The following is a 20,787-nucleotide window of genomic DNA, read 5'->3' on the forward strand; positions in this document are numbered from 1 at the left end:
GTATTTTTTGACAATATTCACTCATGACAGTAAAATAGGCCATTCTAAGTCAATATACTGCAGTATTTCCTCTCTCAATCAGTAGAAAATATGGTTAACACCCGGTCATGCATGGAAAAAAAAAATACCGTCATGTACCGTGAAACCGGTATAATTTTGAAAAATACTGTGATATAAATTTTTGGTCATACCGCCAAGCACTAGTATGCGTCACGAAAAAATCGTCATCGGAGAGTGTGCGCGGAGGCTCTGCGCGGGCATCCGCGTGCCTCCCATTTTTTGTGACCGCGCGTACTTGTCCGTAGGTACTAGTCAGTAGGCTACTGCGCATGCGCAGGCTGTGTGAAGAAGCCCGTTGCTACTCGAACCTGTACAATCCGTCGATAAAACAATATAATGTGCAATAACTCTGGGCAATTCTTTGTTCACATGTTTGTTTATTGTTCAAGCCGATCTACTATGCATGTATGGAACACGTCCGCAGAGCGGACCATCAGCGTATGCTTTCGGAGGTATAAATACAAGTTGTCCGTGTACGCGTCCGGATTGCTCAAGCGGAAAGTATAACACAGGCTTTAATGTCGATCATGGATCAAATCGATACACCATGGCAAACAGCGAATATATTCGTGCTGTTTAATGCATTTGAGACATTGTGTTTTCACGTCACAGGTATATTTATCATCTGTAAATGTTAGAAAGTCATGCAAACAAATCCATTTTGCTGTCAGGAGTGGACGAGGCTGACGCGAGTGAACGAGCGCTGCTGCGTGCATGCACGCTAAACAGACTGCGCAATCGAATAGGAATGCAATAATTATGAGTAAAATATACATTTTGCTAAAATATTTGTTGTTGGACATTAAATGTGCCTTTTGTAGAATTTTAAACCTTGATATAAGTGTATTTTTATGATAGCAGTAACTAAGTGGACTATTGTAATGGGTAAATCAAATGTAAGCTAGTTCAGTAGGCTACTAATTACTAAGCTCAAATGAGTTAATGTGTGTTTCTTATAGCAGTTTAGAAGTCATTTTCTTTATTATTTTCATTTTAATTCAGTGATTTTAACATTTAATTTAGTTATTTTAATGCTTTAAAGAGCAATTTTAGATTGTAATGTTCTAATGTTCTGCTATCTGTTCTGCAAAGTTACAGCTGTCATAAAACCAGAGAGCCTTTCTGCTTGGCTCGAAACTGTAAAAAAAAGTCAAATAATAGCGTTCCTATTGGTCAGTGTTAGAGGAACTCGGCTTAGTCTGATATGGCGCTTTTCCACTGCATGGTACGGCACGGTACGGTTCACTTTTGGGATCGAACGCAACTGTTTTGAACGAGCGCACCTTTTTTAACAACCAAAAAGTGGCTGTTTCGTTGTCTGTTGAGGAAGTACAGACGTTCCTCTCGTTGATAGCAGAAGAGCGGATCCAGCAAGAGCTTGTTGGGGCGACGAGGAATGAAAAAGTTTTTCAGGAGTCCCAGCATGTGAATAATCCCGCCCACTCTAAAGCGATACTAAACTGCAGTGGAAACGCAAACCGAGCCGAGTCGTACCACGCAGTGGAAAAGCGCCAATAGTTAACCTGCTTTAGACCAGGTTCGTTTCCCAGCATAAGTTGCCACAGTGACTGAAGTTGATCTATGTTAAATTTGCTTTATGGAACCAAATCATTTGACAATGAGTAAGACTAACTGAAATAAGCCTTATGAAACAGACCTCGAGGCATTAAAAGGGATCATATTTTCTCCATTGCATCATATTGCATCGAATCGCATTGTTTTGAATCGAATCGAATCGAAATCGGATCGCACTGCATCGTAACAGGGGTGAATCGTATCACATCGCATCGGTAGCTGCTTCATATATATCTTTAATGTATCGTATCGTTGGCTATGCATCGAGATGCGCATCGTATCGGCCTCAGTCATGAGATGCTGAGGCATTAAAAGTGATCATATTTTTTCCATTGCATCAAATTGCATTGTGTTGAATTGAATCGAAATCGGATCGCACTGCATCGTAATGGGTGAATTGTATTGCATCGCATCGGTAGCTGCTTCATATGTATCTTTTTTGTATTGTATCATTGGCTATGCATCGAGATGCGTATCGTATCGGCCTCAGTCATGAGATGCACATCCCTAATACAAACAGATGGATATTAAAATATCTTTAAAACAGAAAGAATAAAGGCAGTTACTTTCTGTTTACTCTTTGAATTTTCGGTCTGCATCGTTTGCTGTGTATCACAATAATCCGTCGTGTCAATGCGTTCATGATCAGACTTTCATTTGATGAAGACTTGTGCGCATACACGGTGCTGGTTCATGTTCGGAGCACGAGAGAATATGCTCACATAAACTTGAAACATGCTTGCTCTGGTCCAGATATGAACTATGATCCTCGCAGCGATTGTTGTTAAACCCATCGCGGCGTTCAGCGCAGAAACCGCTCTCTCATGCACGCTCTGTTGTCATATTAAATATTATTACGCTCATGTTTACAGAAATGAACTGACAGCGCTGTAAGACGACCTCATGCTTAACAGCGCACTGATTGGATCGGAATAATTCATTCTCATGAATAATACTGAGAAAAGCTGGGAAAACTGATGTAGACGTGTACTCTCCAGCCACAGCAGCCAATCTTCACTGCAAATTCGCTTTTCGTGACGTTGGTTCAACTTTGCTTTTTGAACCGGAAGAACGAAATTGCTCCAAAAAATGAAAAAATAACCACTTTTACCTTTAATAATAGATGTAATGAGGGCTAAAGTTGTTTTCACTGATGTGCAGCGTGTTCACATATGTGACCCTGCAGCACAAATGCAGTCATAAGCAGCACAGGTATATTTGAAGCAATAGCCAACAATACATTGTATGGGTCAAAATTATACATTTCTTTTATGCCAAAAATAATTAGGATATTAAAGGGGTGGTTGATTGCGATTTCACTTTTTTAAAGTTAGTTAGTGTGTAATGTTGCTGTTGGAGCATAAACAATATCTGCAAAGTTGCAGCGCTGAAAGTTCAATGCAAACGGAGATATCATCTTTTAAAATTCTGGCAGTTTAATGCCTACAAAAACGACTGGTAGGGACTACAATGAGCTTCTTCCCAGGTCCGTTACGTCACAAACCCAGATAAACCCCGCCTCCTGGAACATGCAGCAAAGGGGGCGGGGCCTGCGCTGCACTGCTTTAGAGAAGAGGAAGAGAAAACTAGAGGTGCATGTAAAAATCTATTCATATATGAATCGCGATTCTGTCTTCTAACGATTCTAATGGATTCACAAGTTTCACAATCAATGTTCAAAAGCAGCAGGTTCTCAATCCTGTTCCTCGCATCGCCCTGCTCTGCATCTCTCTCTCTCTCTCTCTCTCTCATTCAGATCGTCAGATCAGCTCCAACAAACTGTTCCATTTATATACTTTTCACATAGCTATGAGAAGTGTTATACATGGAAGTGCGTACGGTTGCTGTGCTGTATTAAAGCTTTAATCAGAATAAAACCAAGCTTATTTATTCAGCTTTGATTTATTCACATGATGTATACATCTCAATTTTGAAAAATTGACACTTAAGACTGGTTTTGTGGTCCAGGGTCACACATGTTAACATCTCAAAAAATGTGTTTTAGGGTTTCATGACTCTTTCAGGTCTGATGTTGTGTCTTGTTTTGCTCAGCTGTCTCACTCGGACATGGAGACGAAAGCCCGAGCCGCGGTGTCCCTAAGCAGATTGTTTTCCATGGTACGTTGCTGCGCCGCTGTGGTAAGCTTGTTTTACTCGTGTTTGTGTGTTCTGATGTGCGTCTGTCTGCAGGACGAGGATTGTTTGCCTGAAGCCATCGGCTGGCTGCGGCACTCTGGAGCTCCTGACGTCGGTAAGAAGCTGATGGATCTCGGATCGGTGGAGATTCGCTATCGGACGCTCCGCTTTGTCTTCATCGAGTGTGAGTTTCATTTCCAGTAGTAGAGATGTCAAACATGTTCAAGGCAGGGTTATTATAATAAATGAAAACCAAAACTGTCATAACATTTTGTTTTTGACATAAGATAAATGTTAACTGAAATAAATTATGAAAACTAAAAATTTTCGTTTAGTTTCTTGAAGTACTAAAATAACTAAAACTTTGTGTACCGTTACACCCCTAATATATATACAGTATATATAATAAAACTGACAAAAGCACAACAAAATTGTTAAAACTTTAACAAAATAAAATGATAAACATGAAAGAAAATATACAGTATACATCGGAAAAAATACAACAAATGAAAGAAAATCTAATTCAAAATTTTAACAAAAGCTATGCTAGCATCTCAGCAGTGGTTCAGTGCTGCCAGCATCTGTGAGCTTCATGCTGGATCCTGTTTGTGCTCATTAGCACTGACTAACGAACGTCTGGCCCCACAGATTCACGTTATCTTCAGGTGATTTCATGCAGTAAAAAGAAAGCCATCGAGGAGCTGAAATCAGAGCCGGACTCTTGGGCTTTATCGGTGAGAGTCTTTAAGATCAAATAACATGTTTGTGTCCATATTTAACGTACCGCATTCATAGGATTATTAAAATCTGATTGCTGTGGGAGTTCTGCTCTATTAAGTGGATGTGGGACAGAAATAGGATACTGCCTTTCATTCCAGAAAAGCGAAGATATGAAAAACAAAGGAAATGAGCATTTTCAGAAGAAGAAATATGATGTGGCGTTGAAGTGGTACACCAAAGCCATTAAATACCAGTGAGTGACAGAAGAACCTCACTGCTTTAATTCCCAATCCACGTCAGTTTCCCAGGTTTTAATCGAATGTTCGTCTGTCTGTTCTGTTTTCAGCCCGAGCAACCACATCCTGTACGGGAACAGAGCGCTCTGCTACATTCGTGCGGAGAAATATCTGTGAGTTTAGAGCAAACCATACATGATAATCAAGAACATGATTGACCAGTGATACTGATTGTGGGAACTGTTTTCAGGAAAGCACTTGGAGACGGAAAGAGAGCCATTATATTACAGCCAGACTGGGCCAAGGTGAGTGCTGGTTCACTGAAAACACTGCCATCATCAATATTTGAATGAATTCTCGTTTTGATGAACTGATAATGATCTATGATGTTTTCAGTTGATACAAGAACAAAACTCAATGAAACGTTATGTGTAGCACCTCCCATCCAACAAATCATAATAGTCCTTGTGCTTTGTTACTTTTGATAACACACAAAGTCTCCGCTTTCAAATTAAGTCAGTTGTATTATGAAATTCAGAGAGGAAATACCATTTGTCGTGACAGATCGCTGTTCAAGCATGAACCGATCATCTCTCCCTCTTTACTGCTAGCTACAACAGCAAATAAACATGGACTGAAGAAATGAGTCATGAATCATGTGATCGATCAGTCAGCATTCCAACCTCAGAAAGACGTCAGTACAACCACATGAGATCAGTTACGTCACATTTACCTCAGGAAAGGCATTCAGTGTCCATAAACTCGATAGTCAGCTAGAAAAATAACTATGCACTGTATTACATACTGTATTTTTACTTGACCTCTTTCAGTATTTAATGTATGTTTGAATAAATCCGTCATGAAAACAAGTTATAACATGCATGCTTTAAATGTTTATATTTCAACAAACAAACTGTAGTCGAAACATAATTATATCATTTAAAATGGCATTATAATAATTTAGTATATAAACGTTTATTATAAAAACTGCCTTGTGTGCAATTTAAATGTTTGTTTACAGGTCACTTTAATATTGTTCTGTACCAGCTGAATTCTTTTGCTAATAAACTAATAAATAACTAAACTAATGCTTTTTTGCATTCTGCTTTAGAGAGAGTCTGTGAAAGAGATGCTCAGTGTTCAGAGTCATTTGAATGGTTTTCTCAGTGAGTTGTGATGAAGCTGTGTCACCATCACATCCAGAGCTTTGTGTCACATGTTCTCTGGGCTTTCAGGGTCACTACCGCTTCTGTGACGCTCTGTTCTATCTGGGGGAACATCAGAAAGCTCTGACGGCCAACCTCCTGGCTCAGGACGCCTGCGGCACAGACACCGAGGGACAGAGAGACCTGCTGCAGCAGCACGAGCGCTTCCAGACGGAGCTGCAGGAGAGCAAAGGTAACGTCTGATCCTTCAGCGCGGCTTCAGCCGCGAGCCACAGCAGCAGAGCGCTTCATTTGTGTTGTGTTTCCAGCAGAGATGAAGACCAAGAAAACCGAAACGAAGAAAACTTCTTCTAAAAGCAGGTTTGTGTTTGCTCTATTGCTGCTCTGGATTCACGCCGTGAGCGGATGATTACGGTTTGTTTTGTAATGCAGATCACACGCGGCTAGCGATTCTTCAGGTCATCAGAAATCCAGTCATCAGCCGGAAGCGGCGTCTCAGTCTTCAGTCCTGGAGAGTTCGGTGAGATGAAACGCTCAGCCATGGCCAAGCGCTTACGCTATACTGTGAACAGTGTTATTGTAGATTTTATATTTTAATGAACTGTTATGGTTTACATAAAGTTTTAGATTAGCTTTTATTTTTATATTTAAAACTAGTCTGTTTTTTGTTTGTGTGATTAGCTCTTTTATTTAAATGTTTTAATTTTTACAGTTTTTTTTTACTCTTTAGGTTTCATTTAGTTTTAGTTCCTATCTTTTTTTTCTTTTTTTTTTTAACCAATGTTTCAAACTGCAACAATGTGATTTATTTTTTTATTTTTTTCTCACATGAATGTAAAGTCTAATTGCTGTAATGTTCTTCTCTCAAACACCAGCAATCTGAAAACTGGAAACACCAGGAAGACACTGCAGGTGAGGGACGAGATGCTTCAGAGTTTTTAAAGTGAAGTTGCTTTTGAATTTCTAACCTCATTGACAGCAGTGCTGGACATGCTTTGGCCATCTAGCACTGAGAAGGATCAAAGGATTCTTCAGAGCAACCTGTGACTGTTGCAACCTGCTGCATTAGAAACACTCTCACATAGGGGTGTGCGATATTGACAAAAAATTATATCTCAATATTTTATGGGATTTTATCGATAACGATAATTAGATCATATTTTGCTGAGTGTGTTATTGTGCTTGTACCTTAAGGACTGCCGAAGACAGCTGACTCCTAATGTTTTTAATATTCTTCATATTCTGTGTGGTGGTCAGTTCATACTGATAGAAATTAATCTTTTCCAATAAGTTTAAACTGATTTTTACCATTTATAAAGCCATTTTTTCTAAAAGTGTCCATTATCTTTTGAGTCAAATTCTTACATTTAATCAGGGAGTTAGAATAAGACATTTGGGCTGTTACCGAGCAAATTAAATGCACACAGAAGCTGCATCTGAAGTGGCATTTAGATGTATTTACACACATGTATTTTGTTTAATGCAAGACATGAATGCATTTAACCTGCAATTACAAATGCATAAATAATGTTTTGATATATTAAACATAAAACGTTGAATACTGATATTTGAAATGATTTAAAACATGAAAAAAGAAAGAAAAAAACGAAATGTGAAATTAAAACCGCCAGCAGGTGGCAGCAAATCCCTCTTAATAAGTGAGTCATTGCGATTGAACCGAATCATTTAAACGGTTGATTCATTCAGGAACGAAACACCGTCATGTTGCTCAGAGACACAAAACAGCGCTGTGGCTGTATTCGGAATGATTTTTGTTGACGAAATAGAGCAAAAATAAGCAATATGGTTTCTAAAACGCAAGTCTCTTAATTAACTTATTGTTTACTGAATTCAATGTCACATTTGTAATCAGAAAAACGGCACTCTTCGTGTGAAACTGAATAACTATATGAAGTGGTATAAATATATAAATATTCTGCCATCATGTCTTGAATTTGTGATCATTCTAAATGCATTTTAATAGACTGAATCATGCAGTGAAAGAAAACACACTAAATGCAGGAATTCCTGTATTATTATTATTATTATGTTTTAACTCTATAAAAATAGAGAGATATATGTAGTTCAGTCATGAAACTCTAGATGGTGCAGGCTGACGGGTTGTTAATGTAACTGATGATATTCAGAGAGTATACATTAAATACATTGTGTATTAAATACAAATACATTAACATTGTCATATCCATCTCCATCTTAAATCTTCCGAGAGTTGTCATGATTGAAATGTACATAGATTTTTAAAAAAATCAAACTAGAAAAAACTTTAGAGGATTTACGATGCTGATGACTGTTAAACGCGTCATCACAGTCTTGTGAAAAGGATCCATAAAATCCACTCCTTTTTTTTTTTATCATCATCACTTTGTCTCCTGCTGCTGCTCTTCCCCGGCTTTGCTCAGTCAACTTCTCGGCTGATTGAAGACTGTTACAAGACCAAACGGATCTAAGGTTTTGGTGTAGTTCACTGGATGTCAGCCTGATCTAACAGCTGGAAGCTTCAGTTTGACTGCACTGCGCTTCTGAAAGATGCTTATTCTATATAACATTTATTTTATTTACTGGAATCGTGTGGCCCTATTGACGTGTTCTGGAGCCTCAGTAGAGTTTCCTTCAAATGAAACCAGATTGCCTCGTTAAGACATTTAAGTGAAGAGGTTATAGTGGCGTGTGGAGCTGGAGTCTCTGCTCTTTAAACTCTCGTCAGTCGTTCGTTATCTCGCGGCGAATGTTGTATTTCGCTGTAAAGGGTTGAAGCATCTACTGTCTGTTCCCAGCTCTCCTCCTGCTCTTCAAGGCCACGGATCTCAGATGTGTCAGTGTTGTTAAAGCGTCAGTGATGGCTGGAGATCTGCGCTGACAGTGATACTTGTGCTGGTGTTTGTAGAGTTAAGCTTGAATATCGTGCTGCTGGTATAATTGGAAGGATGTCAAACTCAGGAGGTTTATTTCATGCGAGCGTGTTCTGGCGAGTCAAACTTTCCCTCCGCAGGAAATGAGCTTCTCTGAGTGTCTCCTGTCGTGTGTGTGCGTGTATTTACTCCTCCTCCTTCGTGCCGCTGCGCTCGTTTCTAGAAGAGACGGGTGGTTGGTCTGGTCCTGCAGGTTCTTGATCGTCTTTACTCCGGAGATTCACTTCATCGTGCGACGCAATAATCCCATAATTCACATGTTTTCAGGGAATTCAGGAGCTCGAGTGTTCGCTGAAGGAAGAGCTGACAGAGTCAAAGACATAAAGAGGTAATTAACCGCGTTATTGTTATGAAAAAGACGGGGGAAAAAAGCTGATTTTTGTAAATGTTTTTATTGTTTGAGATGTTAAATATTAAACTGATATGATTTATGACGATTGCTTTGTTGTTACATAACTTTAAAGTGAACCATGAACTGTTATTGACCGTAAAATAAGAGTTAATGACAGTAAATAAGGTTAGATTCACTTTCATTTCACAGTCACATTGAAGCTTTCAGATTTGGGTTTGTTTCAGACAGTAACAGGATGTTCATTTCTGCTGTTTCCTGCTGATCATCTCAACCAGAATTATTAACATATTAACTAATAGTAGAACTTGAAACATTTTCACTACTTGAAAAAATTGGTGACACTTTACAGATAAAATTCCTTTTGTAAACATTAGTTAACATTACCTAACAAAGAAATACAGTTCTAAAGCATTGATTAATCTTAGGTTATTAATTGCAACATTTACTTATATATTCGTAGTTGTATTTGCTGTTATTATTATTTAGTGGGCCTGAGTTGACATGAACTGAACAGGTGTATTTTTATTAACTAACCTTAACAAAGGTTAACAAGTCTTTGCTTATTGTTTTATTATTATTATTATGAATGAATCGTGCATTATTATTGACAACAATATACAAACTGGACTGAGAACATGAAGACACTTAAGTCTTTGTTCATTGTTGATGTTAGTTAATGCATAAAGTATTAACTTGAATATAATATAAAACTTACATTGTTTCAGTTAGCATGCAGTAAACATTGTTTATTTTGGTTTTGTTGAAGTATTGTAGTGTTAAACTGAAACAAGCTATGTAGACATTAAAAAATAATACAATTGACAAAAACACAACAAAATCTGTGCGCTCGTATCTGTGACCTTGAGCGGAAACGGTGGACTGATTTCATTGAGCCGCTTGTAATACTGTGTTTATTCCTGATGAATTTTTCCTAGTGAAATGAGTCCACGAAAGACTAAGAAAGCCTCATCCGCTGTCCCAGAGAAGCCGGCGGTCCGGAGCAAACACCCCCCTGTCCCGGATGGACCGAGCCCTCCAGCGGTCAGTGTGTGTGTGTGTGTGTGTGTGTGAGAGAGAGAGAGAGTGTGTGTGTGTGTGTGTGTGCGCACTCTGACGCTGCTGTGGTGTCTGCAGGAGGACGAGAGCGAGGCGGGGAGGAGGAAGCGCTTCTGTGCCGCCGTTCAGGAGGCTCACGTGGCTCTGAGCGACCAGCGCTGCCGGAACGCACAGCAGTCCTTCTCTGTGGCGCTCAGGATCCTGGAGTCCAGCAGGACCTCGGTACTGTGTGTGTGTTTATGTGGTTTATGAGCACTCTGACGCTGCTGTGGTGTCCGCAGGAGGACGAGAGCGAGGCGGGGAGGAGGAAGCGCTTCTGTGCCGCCGTTCAGGAGGCTCACGTGGCTCTGAGCGACCAGCGCTGCCGGAACGCACAGCAGTCCTTCTCTGTGGCGCTCAGGATCCTGGAGTCCAGCAGGACCTCGGTACTGTGTGTGTGTTTATGTGGTTTATGAGGACACAAATTTGTATAATGACATTGGAATGACATAGGTATTACAATGAGAAGGTGATTTATGAGGACATTTTCAGTGTCCCTGTAATTCAAAAAGCTTATACATAATTCAGAATGAGTTTTGAAAACCTAAAAATGCAGAAAGTTTCCTGTAAGGGGTAGGTTTAGGGGTAGGGTTGGTGTAGGGCAATAGAATATACGGTCTGTACAGTATAAAAACCATTACGCCTATGGAATGTCCCTATAAACCGTAAAAACTAACGTGTGTGTCTGCATGTACATACGGGTGTGTGTTTTCCTTTCCATTTCACCCATGTCACTTCCACACCAAACCTGGGTGTATTGCTGGAGGCTGAGGCACAGTCTACAGTAGTGGTTGACCGATTTGGCATTTTTAATAACCAGCAGACATGTTCACAAGTCTCTGAGGTCAAGTCTTTGAGGTTGAGTCCAAGACACATTTCAAGTCTTTGTTCTATTTTTAGCAATAGTTCTTTCAGCTAGTTATTGAGGCTAAATCGGTTTTGAAATACTGATTTCACAATACGATTTTCTGATGATGAATTTGTCTTAAATGAGATTTAAGACAAATTAGAAATGGAAAGGTGTCCCTTTTATTATTTCTCAGAAACAATGCTGCACGTTTCTTTGTGAAATTGACATGTCAAATAACAAAACTAAATTGAAATTTAAAACAAACCCCAAATCAAATGAATAACACATGAAAGAAATCTCATATAAACAAAGTCAAGTCAAGTCACCTTTATTTCTATAGCACTTTTTTACAATACAGATCGTGTCGAAGCAAGTTTACAGTATTAAATAGGAAAATAGTGTCAATAATGCAAAAGGACAATAATAAACACTAAATTTTCAGTTAAAGGCAGTTCATCATTGTATTTAGTCATCATCCAGCTCAGTTCAGTTTAAATAGTATCTGTGTAATCAAGTTGACGATACCTGGATATTAAGTGTACCCAACTAAGCAAGCCAGAGGAACCAAAACCCCATCGGTGACAGAATGGAGAAAAAAAAAGGCTTTGTTTGTGCTCTTTCCATTTAAAATTAGAGGCAACCACAGTATTTAAATACAATCCAAACAAAGAGGCTGCATACATGCAGCATGAGCAGTTTTTAATCTAAATTGGATTGTATAATTTCGAAATTTGAAGCAAAAACAGAATGGTCTGACTTTAGTTTTGTGAAACTATCCTACATAAAACGTCTGCACGAAACAAGCAGCAAACAGGCTGAATTAAAATGCAGATTCACTCTCTGCCAGCAGGTGGCGCTTATGAAACAGCAGCGATACAGCGTTTCCTTGTTTAATGCTGTAAACATAGCAGCGCTGAGGTTATGAACACTAATATGCATTATACAGAGAAAATTCCATATACAGATTTCTAAAGACAGTCAGTCCCCTTCAGAGATGCATTCATATAAACTCACTCCCCCAATTGTATTGCGATTTATTTAACATCTCAACATGTTTCTCACATATTTGTATCGATTTTCAGCCGGCTCGGGGAGCACCGTTACATCCCTATGCTTCAGATATTGGTTTCTGTGGTGTGTAAAGTTTAGGGATGGGTATCGTTTACATTTTATCGCTATTGATACCGATACCGCTTATCGATACTGTTATCGATACTTTCTGGTGCAAAAAGATATGATGTGAAAAGTTGTTGAAAATTTCAAGTTATTTTATTACTGCTGAACTTTAGCAACTGTATTAAAGTTCTTCAGTCAAGAGCAGTGAGTTATTTCTCTCGTGTTTTATTTTATTAACATTAAAAGGAATAGTTCACCCAAAAATGAAAATTGTGTCATCATTTACTCACTCTCAAGTTGTTTTAAACCTGAATGAGTTTCTTTCTTCTGTTGAACATAAGTTATTTTGAAGAACGTGGAAAACCAATCAGTTGCTGGTCCACAGTGACTTTCATGTATTTTTTTCCTGCTATCAAAGTCAGTGGGGACCAGCAACTGTTTGTTTACCCACATTCTTCAAAATATCTTCTTTTGAGTTCAGCACAAGAAAGAAATGAATACAGGTTTGGGACAATGTGAGTGAGTAAATAATGACAGAATTTAAATTTTTGGGTGAACTATCCCTTTAATGACAAACGGCAGCATGTTTAGTACTGTCCCTTTAAGACCAGCACGCGTCTGTTTTTCTCTCAACTGTTTACTTTCACTTTAGACATAAATGTGTTCATATGTAAACCTTGTGTGTTTTTGACAGTATTAGAGCAATCAGACGATAACTAAGATAATCAGGTGCTGTTTAACAGGTCTTTTAGTGTACGCACGCTTCGGTGTACACGCTCTGAATAAGTGCACGTCAGAACAGCACGCAAATGAAACGTTTAACCGGCAAGGCTTTAAAGCACACGCAAATAATGTGCTTTTGTGATTCGAATAAGTGCAGTGTCTCGTGAGTGTAACTCTACCGCTGAATTAACATTTGACGTGAATGTGTCTCGCGAGTTGCAGTTGTAGCTGCAGCCGGGAGACATAGTAAATACAGCAGTAAAAAAATTATTTTTCTTTTCTTTCATCTTTCTCTGTCTAGATTGTACTTATTTGAACAATGCTTGAAACTTGGTATGACGAGCACTTCCTGTGTCTATTTGCCTCTTTAAGATGAATCGCTTGATGTATTCCTTAGTTGTAAGTCGCTTTGGATAAAAACGTCGGCTAAATGAATAAATGTAAATGTAAATACAGCACATTGCTTGAGGTAGATGTTGTTTTGTTAGTAAATGTTTCATTGTATTACTAGTGTTGCCTCCTTCGTTCACTATTACACTACTGCATATATTGCATCTGACACTGCTGTCACCTAGTTTTGTAACGTGAGCCCACACTTCCGAACGTTTCACTCTTGCTGCCATGACTGATTGCACGCAAACACACACCGCACATGCGCATGATATCACACGCACGTCGAGCAAGCATCGACCACATCATTCAGTGAAAGAAAATGACAAGCAGCAGCTTCTAATTCGTCGTTAACATTGAAGTATTCGGAGATAAAACAACGCAAGTATCGATAAGAGTATCGTTTGTCCTGAAGCTTATCGGTACTCCGGTATTTGACCCAATTACGTACCTGTCCAAAAAAATACCGGTTCTCGGTACCCATCCCTAAATTTGTATTATCAATGTGAATGTTAAAATATCCGACAATTAGTGCTTTCCAATATGTCTGAGAGGAAAGCTGGAAAAAAATTTTTTTAATTTAATTAAAAAATTTATTAAATTTAAGTGGCTCTCCACTCTCTCAGCTGGGTCTGCCTCTCCACCAGGTCACGGATCTGCTTCACCCAATTACGTACCTGTCCAAAAAAATACCGGTTCTCGGTACCCATCCCTAGTAAAGATGCCTTTAGACTTTGTTTATTTACAATGCAATCATGCGTGTATAATAATGCTGGCTTGGTGTGTTTAGAGATGAATTGTTGTGACAGTTGCCACTGCAGAACATACTGATAGGGAATGAATGGATTAGGAATGAATAGAAAAATGTGGTGTATGATGCTGTCATGTGGGGAGAATGTGTATGGAATATCATAAAGTGACACTCAAGTCACACTTGAGTTTCCATCTCTGATAACCAGCTTAATTAAACTCTAGCCTAGTTTGCCTGTATTGTTTGGCTGATATATTGAAAGCGCACTTTTTGACAGCGATGAAAACGCCAGGAAGCTCCTGTTCTCCATCTTCTTTAGTCTCTTAAATTTAGTAAAGTGTATGATGATTTGTAGGATCTTGCTGGAGAAATCTCGCTCTCGTTTGACTCTACATCACATTGATTGAGTCACTCTTGACACTAAACGGTTGGTTTCTTTGGTGTTGCTGGTTGAATGTTGTGTCAGGCTCAGTTGTGTTTGAGAGTGTTTTAGATATTTGACTGTAATATAAATGGTTTGGACCCTCGTTGATTAGTGTATTTCTGTGTCTGACAGGAGCTGGGTTTGACGGAACTGGATAAATCTGTGCTGATGTATGGATATGCGACGGCCCTGCTGGAAATCGGACAGCCTGAGGTAATGCACCACAATTCAGCTTGATGTTTACCTGGAATGTGATGTAAAGAAACTTCTGCTAGTGTCATGTGCAGGAGACGAGTGTGACTGAAGTCTTGTGACTTTACTGCTCACTTTATGCTCTACAAATGAAAACCTTTTCAGATGCCATTCCTCTTGTGCTTTCGTCTCGCATTCGGACTTCAATCAGTGTCAATTAAAGCATCTGCCAAATGTGCTAAAAAGAAGCTGTAGAATCCAAAAACCGGTCTGTATGTGAAGATGGACCTGATGAGTGAGACCGATGCATGTTTTCAGTTTCAGTTTGTCATGTGACACTCAGAAAACGCTTTAGAATGAATGACTGTGTCCACGATCATTATGAACACATTTCCACCAAAGCCAGAGATATTTCACTGTATCACTGCACGAGTCTGATGCACCTTTGCTGTAGAAGACCTTCTCTCATTCAATAATCTCTCAAATCAAAGAGTTCCAGATGCAAAAATCAGACTTTAATGGTCAAGACAACAAAGCAGAGATGCCTGCAGGGCATCGGACCGTCTCACTCACAGTTTACACGTTCATACGGTTGATCTCAAAGAGATCGTTGTTACCAGTTATCTCATTTGCAGGTGTTCTTTTCTCTTTCTCTTCCTGGAAACTCCCCAATACTCCCTGATTCTTCTGCCACAGTCACCTCATTAATTGATCTCTGTTTCTCGTTTTAAGGGTGGCAGACTGCCAACTAGCCTATGTAGAAATACATCACAGAGTGATTATTCAGTGTGTCTGCCTCATTGCTTTTATCTAAAGACCGTGTTTGAAGGCCATGCGGCCTAAAAGATCCCTCGGTGTCCGTGCAGATGCAAGCTCAGAGACGTACAGCATCAAATCACAGACGACTAAAATCATGGCTTCACGCTGGCTATTCTACAAACCTAAATGTCGGATAAAAATGTACTGTATTTTCAGTTGTTGTTGTTCATTGTGTTGTTTCTTGTGTTTGAAGGAACTGGCTGAAGCTGAGCGGTTGTTCACCAAATTAGAGTCGTCAGAGAGGAAGTTTCAGTTACTGGTGCATTATGGGATGGGCAGAGTTTACCTGAAGGAAAACAGGTGAGTGTGTTGATTTTGAATGCTGCTGCACTGCATGCTGAATGTCTTTGACATCATTTCCTGTCTGGGTTCGATGTGTTGTAGATTTACTAAAGCTCTGGAGTGCTTCACTAACGCACAGCTGATGATCCAGAGACACATCACACCTGGAAAACTCACCTGGCCAACCACTAAAACTACAGTAGAGGAAACACAGCCGGCCTGTTTAAAGGTGCATAACGTGTGTGTGTGTGTGTGCGTGAGAGATCGTGACAGCTGATCCCAGAATATTCTGGCTTTAACACAGTTCAAACAAAACTGATTTAGACACATTTTACAGAAAAATGTATGCACATTTCTGCTTCTAAACCCCCTGAAAATTTGTGTGCTCTTTACTGTCTGTTCATATGTACCAAACCTAAATACGAATGAACAGACAGTCAAGAGCATGCAGCGCTTTTACGAAGAGGAACGAATCACATAGATGCAAATTCCTCACCTTTCAGTGACAACTCACCTTTTTGAGATCAAAATAGGTCACCTATGAGATTTGCTTAGATCCAATGAGATAGTGTTTTTATGGGGGGGGGATGTTTTACAAAGGTACTTGTGATCTTACAAGGGTAAATAAAGAACTGGTTGTTTCAATAAGTGAAAAATTAGAGTTTTGGACATATAATGTAATAAAAATATTTTTAAAAAAGTAACTACAAATGAGTATGTGAAGCAAATATCTTTAAAAGAAATTCTGTGTGGAGCATGTTAGGGCTGCACGATAAATCGCATGCGATAGTCATGCGCATCTCGTCAGTAAAGCCGGTTCTTTGATCAGCAGCATTTACTGCACAGAGCCGTACTTCACTGACAAGCTACACAATATCGTGTTCATTATCACAGACGATTTAATCACGCGATTATGAAATCGAAGAAATCGTTCTGCGATAATGACAGCTGTTTGCGTAGCTTGTCAGTGAACTACGGCTCTGTGTAGTAAATGCTGCTCCATCTGAAAGCAGGTGAAAATACCACATTTAATACGTTTTTCCTCCAAACTCACTTCGTAACGTCAGTCGAGTGTTTGAAATAAATCCTTCTGTGAGATGATGAGGCTTCTTACACAGAATAAAGCATATTTAACCTTAAACATATTTCATAGTATTCTAAGCAGTGAAAAAGGCATTGCATTATTATATACTTTATTATAATGAAAATTATAAAGATAAGAACTCAGATAAACCATATATTGTCGTAGTCGTGTGTTTATTAGTCAGGCTGAATCACTGAAAGCAGTTCAATCTTCTGTTTATTCAGCTAGTGCTGTAGGGATGTCCTGGGTTTCTTCTGCGGGGTGTATTTGGAGTTTCTCTGGCCTTCAGATGGAGATTTACTGCTGATCACAGAACCCTGCTTCACTGAAAGATACGCATGACAATCACAGCTTCTGCCTAATCGCGATTTCATTTCGATTTATCGTGCAGCCCTAGAGCATGCCCCCGATCCGCGCAATGTTCTCACCTTTTTCCCCCCTTACCTGTTTGCATCTCTGGAATCACAATGATTGTCTGCAGATGCTGAACCCAGAATAGTCCTTGTGACCTTGCTTGACATGCTGATGTATTTCGATTCGAAACAAGAAGTTGGAGCTTGTTCCTTTTTTTTTCATATTCAGTGGTGTTTAGCTCAGTAAAGCCACTCACCACAGCCGCAGGTGTACAAAAAATGTTTACAGGATTAAATGATTGAATATGAAACTGTTAAAGCAAACAGACGTGGACTGAAAGCAACAAAACTTCTCTTATAACATCGTGCGTGTTTATGGTGCTGATATGAACCGTTTCTATCCTGAAGGAACATCTGGAGGACTTCATAGAGGTGTGTAAGTTTCCTCCTAAAGCGGACGCGGTCTGCCGGTATCAGCACTGCCTCTCTCACACGGTGGAGATCTACTTCAGTGATCCAGACTTTAAGGTGAGTGTGCTGAGCTGAATCTGCTGTCTGATGGGTCTGGCGATCTGTAACGAGCGTGTGCTGTTTGCAGGGCTTCATCCAGCTGACCTGCTGTCAGAGCTGCAGAGTCGAGTTTCATATGAGCTGCTGGAAGAAGCTCAAAACACTTTCATTCTCTGATAAGAACGACAAGGTCAGAGGGACACACGTGATGATGCTTATGTGAGAAACCTGAGGATGGCACAGACGCTCACTGTTCTTATCTGTTTACTGCAGGATTTTCTAAAAGATTCATGTTTTACGCCAGACTGTGGAGGTCAGGTCTGTCACATTGTAATATATGACTCGACGGGGCTGATAAAGTGTGAGGTGAGATGTATACACATACACACACACTCACTCACTCACTCACTCACACTCGCACTCACACTCACACTCACTCACTCACTCACTCCCAAACTCTCACACACTCACTCACTCACTCACTCACTCACTCCCAAGCTCTCACACACACACACACACACACACACACACTCACTCAACACACTCACACTCGCTCTCTCACACTGACTCACTCACTCTCTCACACACTCACTCACACACTCACTCACACACTCGCTCTCTCACACTGACTCACTCACTCTCTCACACACACACACACACACACTCACTCACTCACTCAAAGAGCACGCAGTGATGTTTCATTTACTTACTATGATTCTCCTCTCCTCTCAGTTTAAAACATCTATTCCTAAAATCAGACCTGTTGGACGATTGAGAATCAAGCAGCAATGTACAAGGTGGCGTTTAATGCATCTTATGCATCATATTTCATACTTTAGCTGCATCTGCTGATGGCGGCTGATTTGTCTCTTTGTACCTCGACAGTATTAAGAAGTTGAAGTCTAAAAATGAACGAAAGCTTCGGCGGAAACAACACAAGTTGGCGACACGTTCTGCCTGTCAAGAGAGAAAGGAAGTATCGGCTGCGGACGTCCCTAAAGACCCGACGGCAGAGAGAGGTATCCAAATACATATCATTATAATAATGCTTATGAAGTTAAAAGATTTGAATTAATTTACAGGACTTTTCAATGCCAGGGCGCAGAATTTAGTAGAGACACTATGACATGTCCCTCTCGATATCCAGCCACTATTAAATTGTCCATCGCAATAATTTCGCTCAAACAATTATAAAGCTTTATTAAATATATGTGTATGTAACCACTGTTGTTGTAATTTTGGCCACATCTGAAATGGGTCGAACCATTGACATTTACCTGAGAAGTTAAAGAAATATGCTAGAAAACATTTAATAGATGTGTGGAGTAAGAACATATAAGAGCTGAAGTGTTTGAAACATACGAGTACAGTTCAGCTGAATGATAAAGTTTGCCCTCTTTAATTTTGTTGTTCTGCTTTTTTGTGCTCTTTTGCTTCTTGCAAACAAGTGAATGAATCTTCCTCAGAAGAGACAAAAACAGCAACTCACTTCAGTGTCTTATATTATAATTACATCCATAAGCTTTGTGAAATTTGCAGTAACTCATGAATCTGTTGTTTGACCTCTTCATATTTAAGGAGATAACTATAGTTTAAGTCGGACATCGCTTGTTATGATGTTGAAGGGTGTAGAATTTAGTAGAGACGCTGTGACATGATCCTATATCAGACACTAATAAATAACTTTGATCAAACAATTAAATGTCTGTTATCTGCTGTTATGTCCCCATCAATGCCAAAATCAAACCTGCACCATTGTTTCAAGGTTTAGAAATCACACTTTCAAAATAGGACAAAAACAGTTGCTGATCAATACAAATAAGAAATATCTTGATTTTTTAAAATTGATTTTTGGCTAATTTTAAAGGAATAGTTCACCCAAAAATGTATGTTCTGTGATCATTTTCTCGCCCTCAAGTTGTTCCAAACCTGTATGAGTTTGTTTCTTCTGTTGAAAACAAAAGAAGAATTTGTGTAACCAAACAGTTGACAGTAGCCATTGACTTTACTAGTCTGGAAAAGCCCCGGACCCCTGGATGAGAACCGCGTTAATAACGCTGCATCTCTGTTCTTATTGTTCTTGCAGAGCCACCCAGAGACTGTATTGATATGGACCGTGTTTTACATCAAATTCATGATAACAAAGGACTTTTTAAAGAAGAGTCGGTGAATATTTCTTGCTTTTTGGTGCATCTGCGGCCGTGGCTGGATTTATTTGAGAGTAAAGGACATGAGAGCGTGTTAAACAGCCGTAGAGACCCTGGACCTCTGTGGGAGCTGGTGGATCTTCTGCTGGAGTCCAGAAACCGGGTCTGGGCTCGAGTCTTCATCGAAACGCTTGGCCTGACGCTTCATATCAAACCCAAACTGCAGCAGTGGGCTCAGCAGCTCGATAACGCTGGTGCGTTTCATTCACACAGCTGTTCACTTCCACATCTTCTGACTAAACGTCTCTGTTTTCAGAAATCTGAATATTGTGTACAAGTGTCCATCATTAATCAGTCTGATGTGTGTCTCCTCCGTCAGGTCTGAAAGCCGCGGAGTCGTTCGTCAGTCGTTACAGCTCTCATCTGGAGGAGTTGGACCTGAAGCCTCTGCTCACGTTCACACCGCTGCAGGAGACGCTCATCGAGAAGTTCGGCACCGTTCCGGAGTTATTTGACCGTGATGGTTTAACTGTAATGGAGTACTTAAGACAGGCTCCGGCTAAAGAAAAGCGTCTGTTTATTTGGACTCTAGAGTCGAATCGAGAGCGCTATCACTCCTGTCACTCCATTCTCGGTCAATATTTTGAAGACGGTACATAAGTCAGAACAAGCGTTTTATATGTGAAGGGAGTTTTTTGTAAATAATTGTTTGTTTTTCTTTAGATGCTGTTTGTTTAGTCATTAAAAAGACGGATGATGATGAGCACATGGTAAGAGACGCGTGCTGAAGTGTTTGTTTTTGAAGCGTTTCATCTGAGTAAATGTCTCTCTCTCTCTCTCTCTCTCTCTCTCTCTCTCTCTCTCTCTCTCTCTCTC

General features: G+C 39.7%; 1 protein-coding gene across 2 annotated transcripts in view; it reads left to right on the forward strand.

Moving 5' to 3' along the window:
* ttc3 (tetratricopeptide repeat domain 3) overlaps positions 1-20,787 on the forward strand; it is a 40,395-nt gene that overhangs the window by 4,102 nt on the left and 15,506 nt on the right. Inside the window, exons 6-29 of one of the 2 annotated variants that reach the window (XM_016464532.1) lie at positions 3,688-3,753; positions 3,826-3,955; positions 4,420-4,505; positions 4,650-4,744; positions 4,838-4,900; positions 4,978-5,032; positions 5,963-6,125; positions 6,205-6,253; positions 6,326-6,413; positions 6,769-6,805; positions 9,091-9,151; positions 10,111-10,216; positions 10,310-10,453; positions 14,657-14,737; positions 15,729-15,835; positions 15,920-16,046; positions 17,663-17,782; positions 17,853-17,954; positions 18,038-18,130; positions 18,497-18,561; positions 18,650-18,783; positions 19,851-20,165; positions 20,291-20,563; positions 20,635-20,681. In XM_016464532.1, coding sequence (XP_016320018.1) covers positions 3,688-3,753; positions 3,826-3,955; positions 4,420-4,505; positions 4,650-4,744; positions 4,838-4,900; positions 4,978-5,032; positions 5,963-6,125; positions 6,205-6,253; positions 6,326-6,413; positions 6,769-6,805; positions 9,091-9,151; positions 10,111-10,216; positions 10,310-10,453; positions 14,657-14,737; positions 15,729-15,835; positions 15,920-16,046; positions 17,663-17,782; positions 17,853-17,954; positions 18,038-18,130; positions 18,497-18,561; positions 18,650-18,783; positions 19,851-20,165; positions 20,291-20,563; positions 20,635-20,681 — 2,607 coding nt within the window. Of the gene's footprint in view, positions 1-3,687; positions 3,754-3,825; positions 3,956-4,419; positions 4,506-4,649; positions 4,745-4,837; positions 4,901-4,977; positions 5,033-5,962; positions 6,126-6,201; positions 6,254-6,325; positions 6,414-6,768; positions 6,806-9,090; positions 9,152-10,110; positions 10,217-10,309; positions 10,454-14,656; positions 14,738-15,728; positions 15,836-15,919; positions 16,047-17,662; positions 17,783-17,852; positions 17,955-18,037; positions 18,131-18,496; positions 18,562-18,649; positions 18,784-19,850; positions 20,166-20,290; positions 20,564-20,634; positions 20,682-20,787 lie in introns of both variants that reach the window. The other variant, XM_016464531.1, reaches the window with a different exon arrangement.

This window comes from Sinocyclocheilus anshuiensis, unplaced genomic scaffold (assembly GCF_001515605.1).
Source record: "Sinocyclocheilus anshuiensis isolate Anshui unplaced genomic scaffold, SAMN03320099.WGS_v1.1 scaffold1386, whole genome shotgun sequence".
Classification (NCBI taxonomy): Eukaryota; Metazoa; Chordata; class Actinopteri; order Cypriniformes; family Cyprinidae; genus Sinocyclocheilus; species Sinocyclocheilus anshuiensis.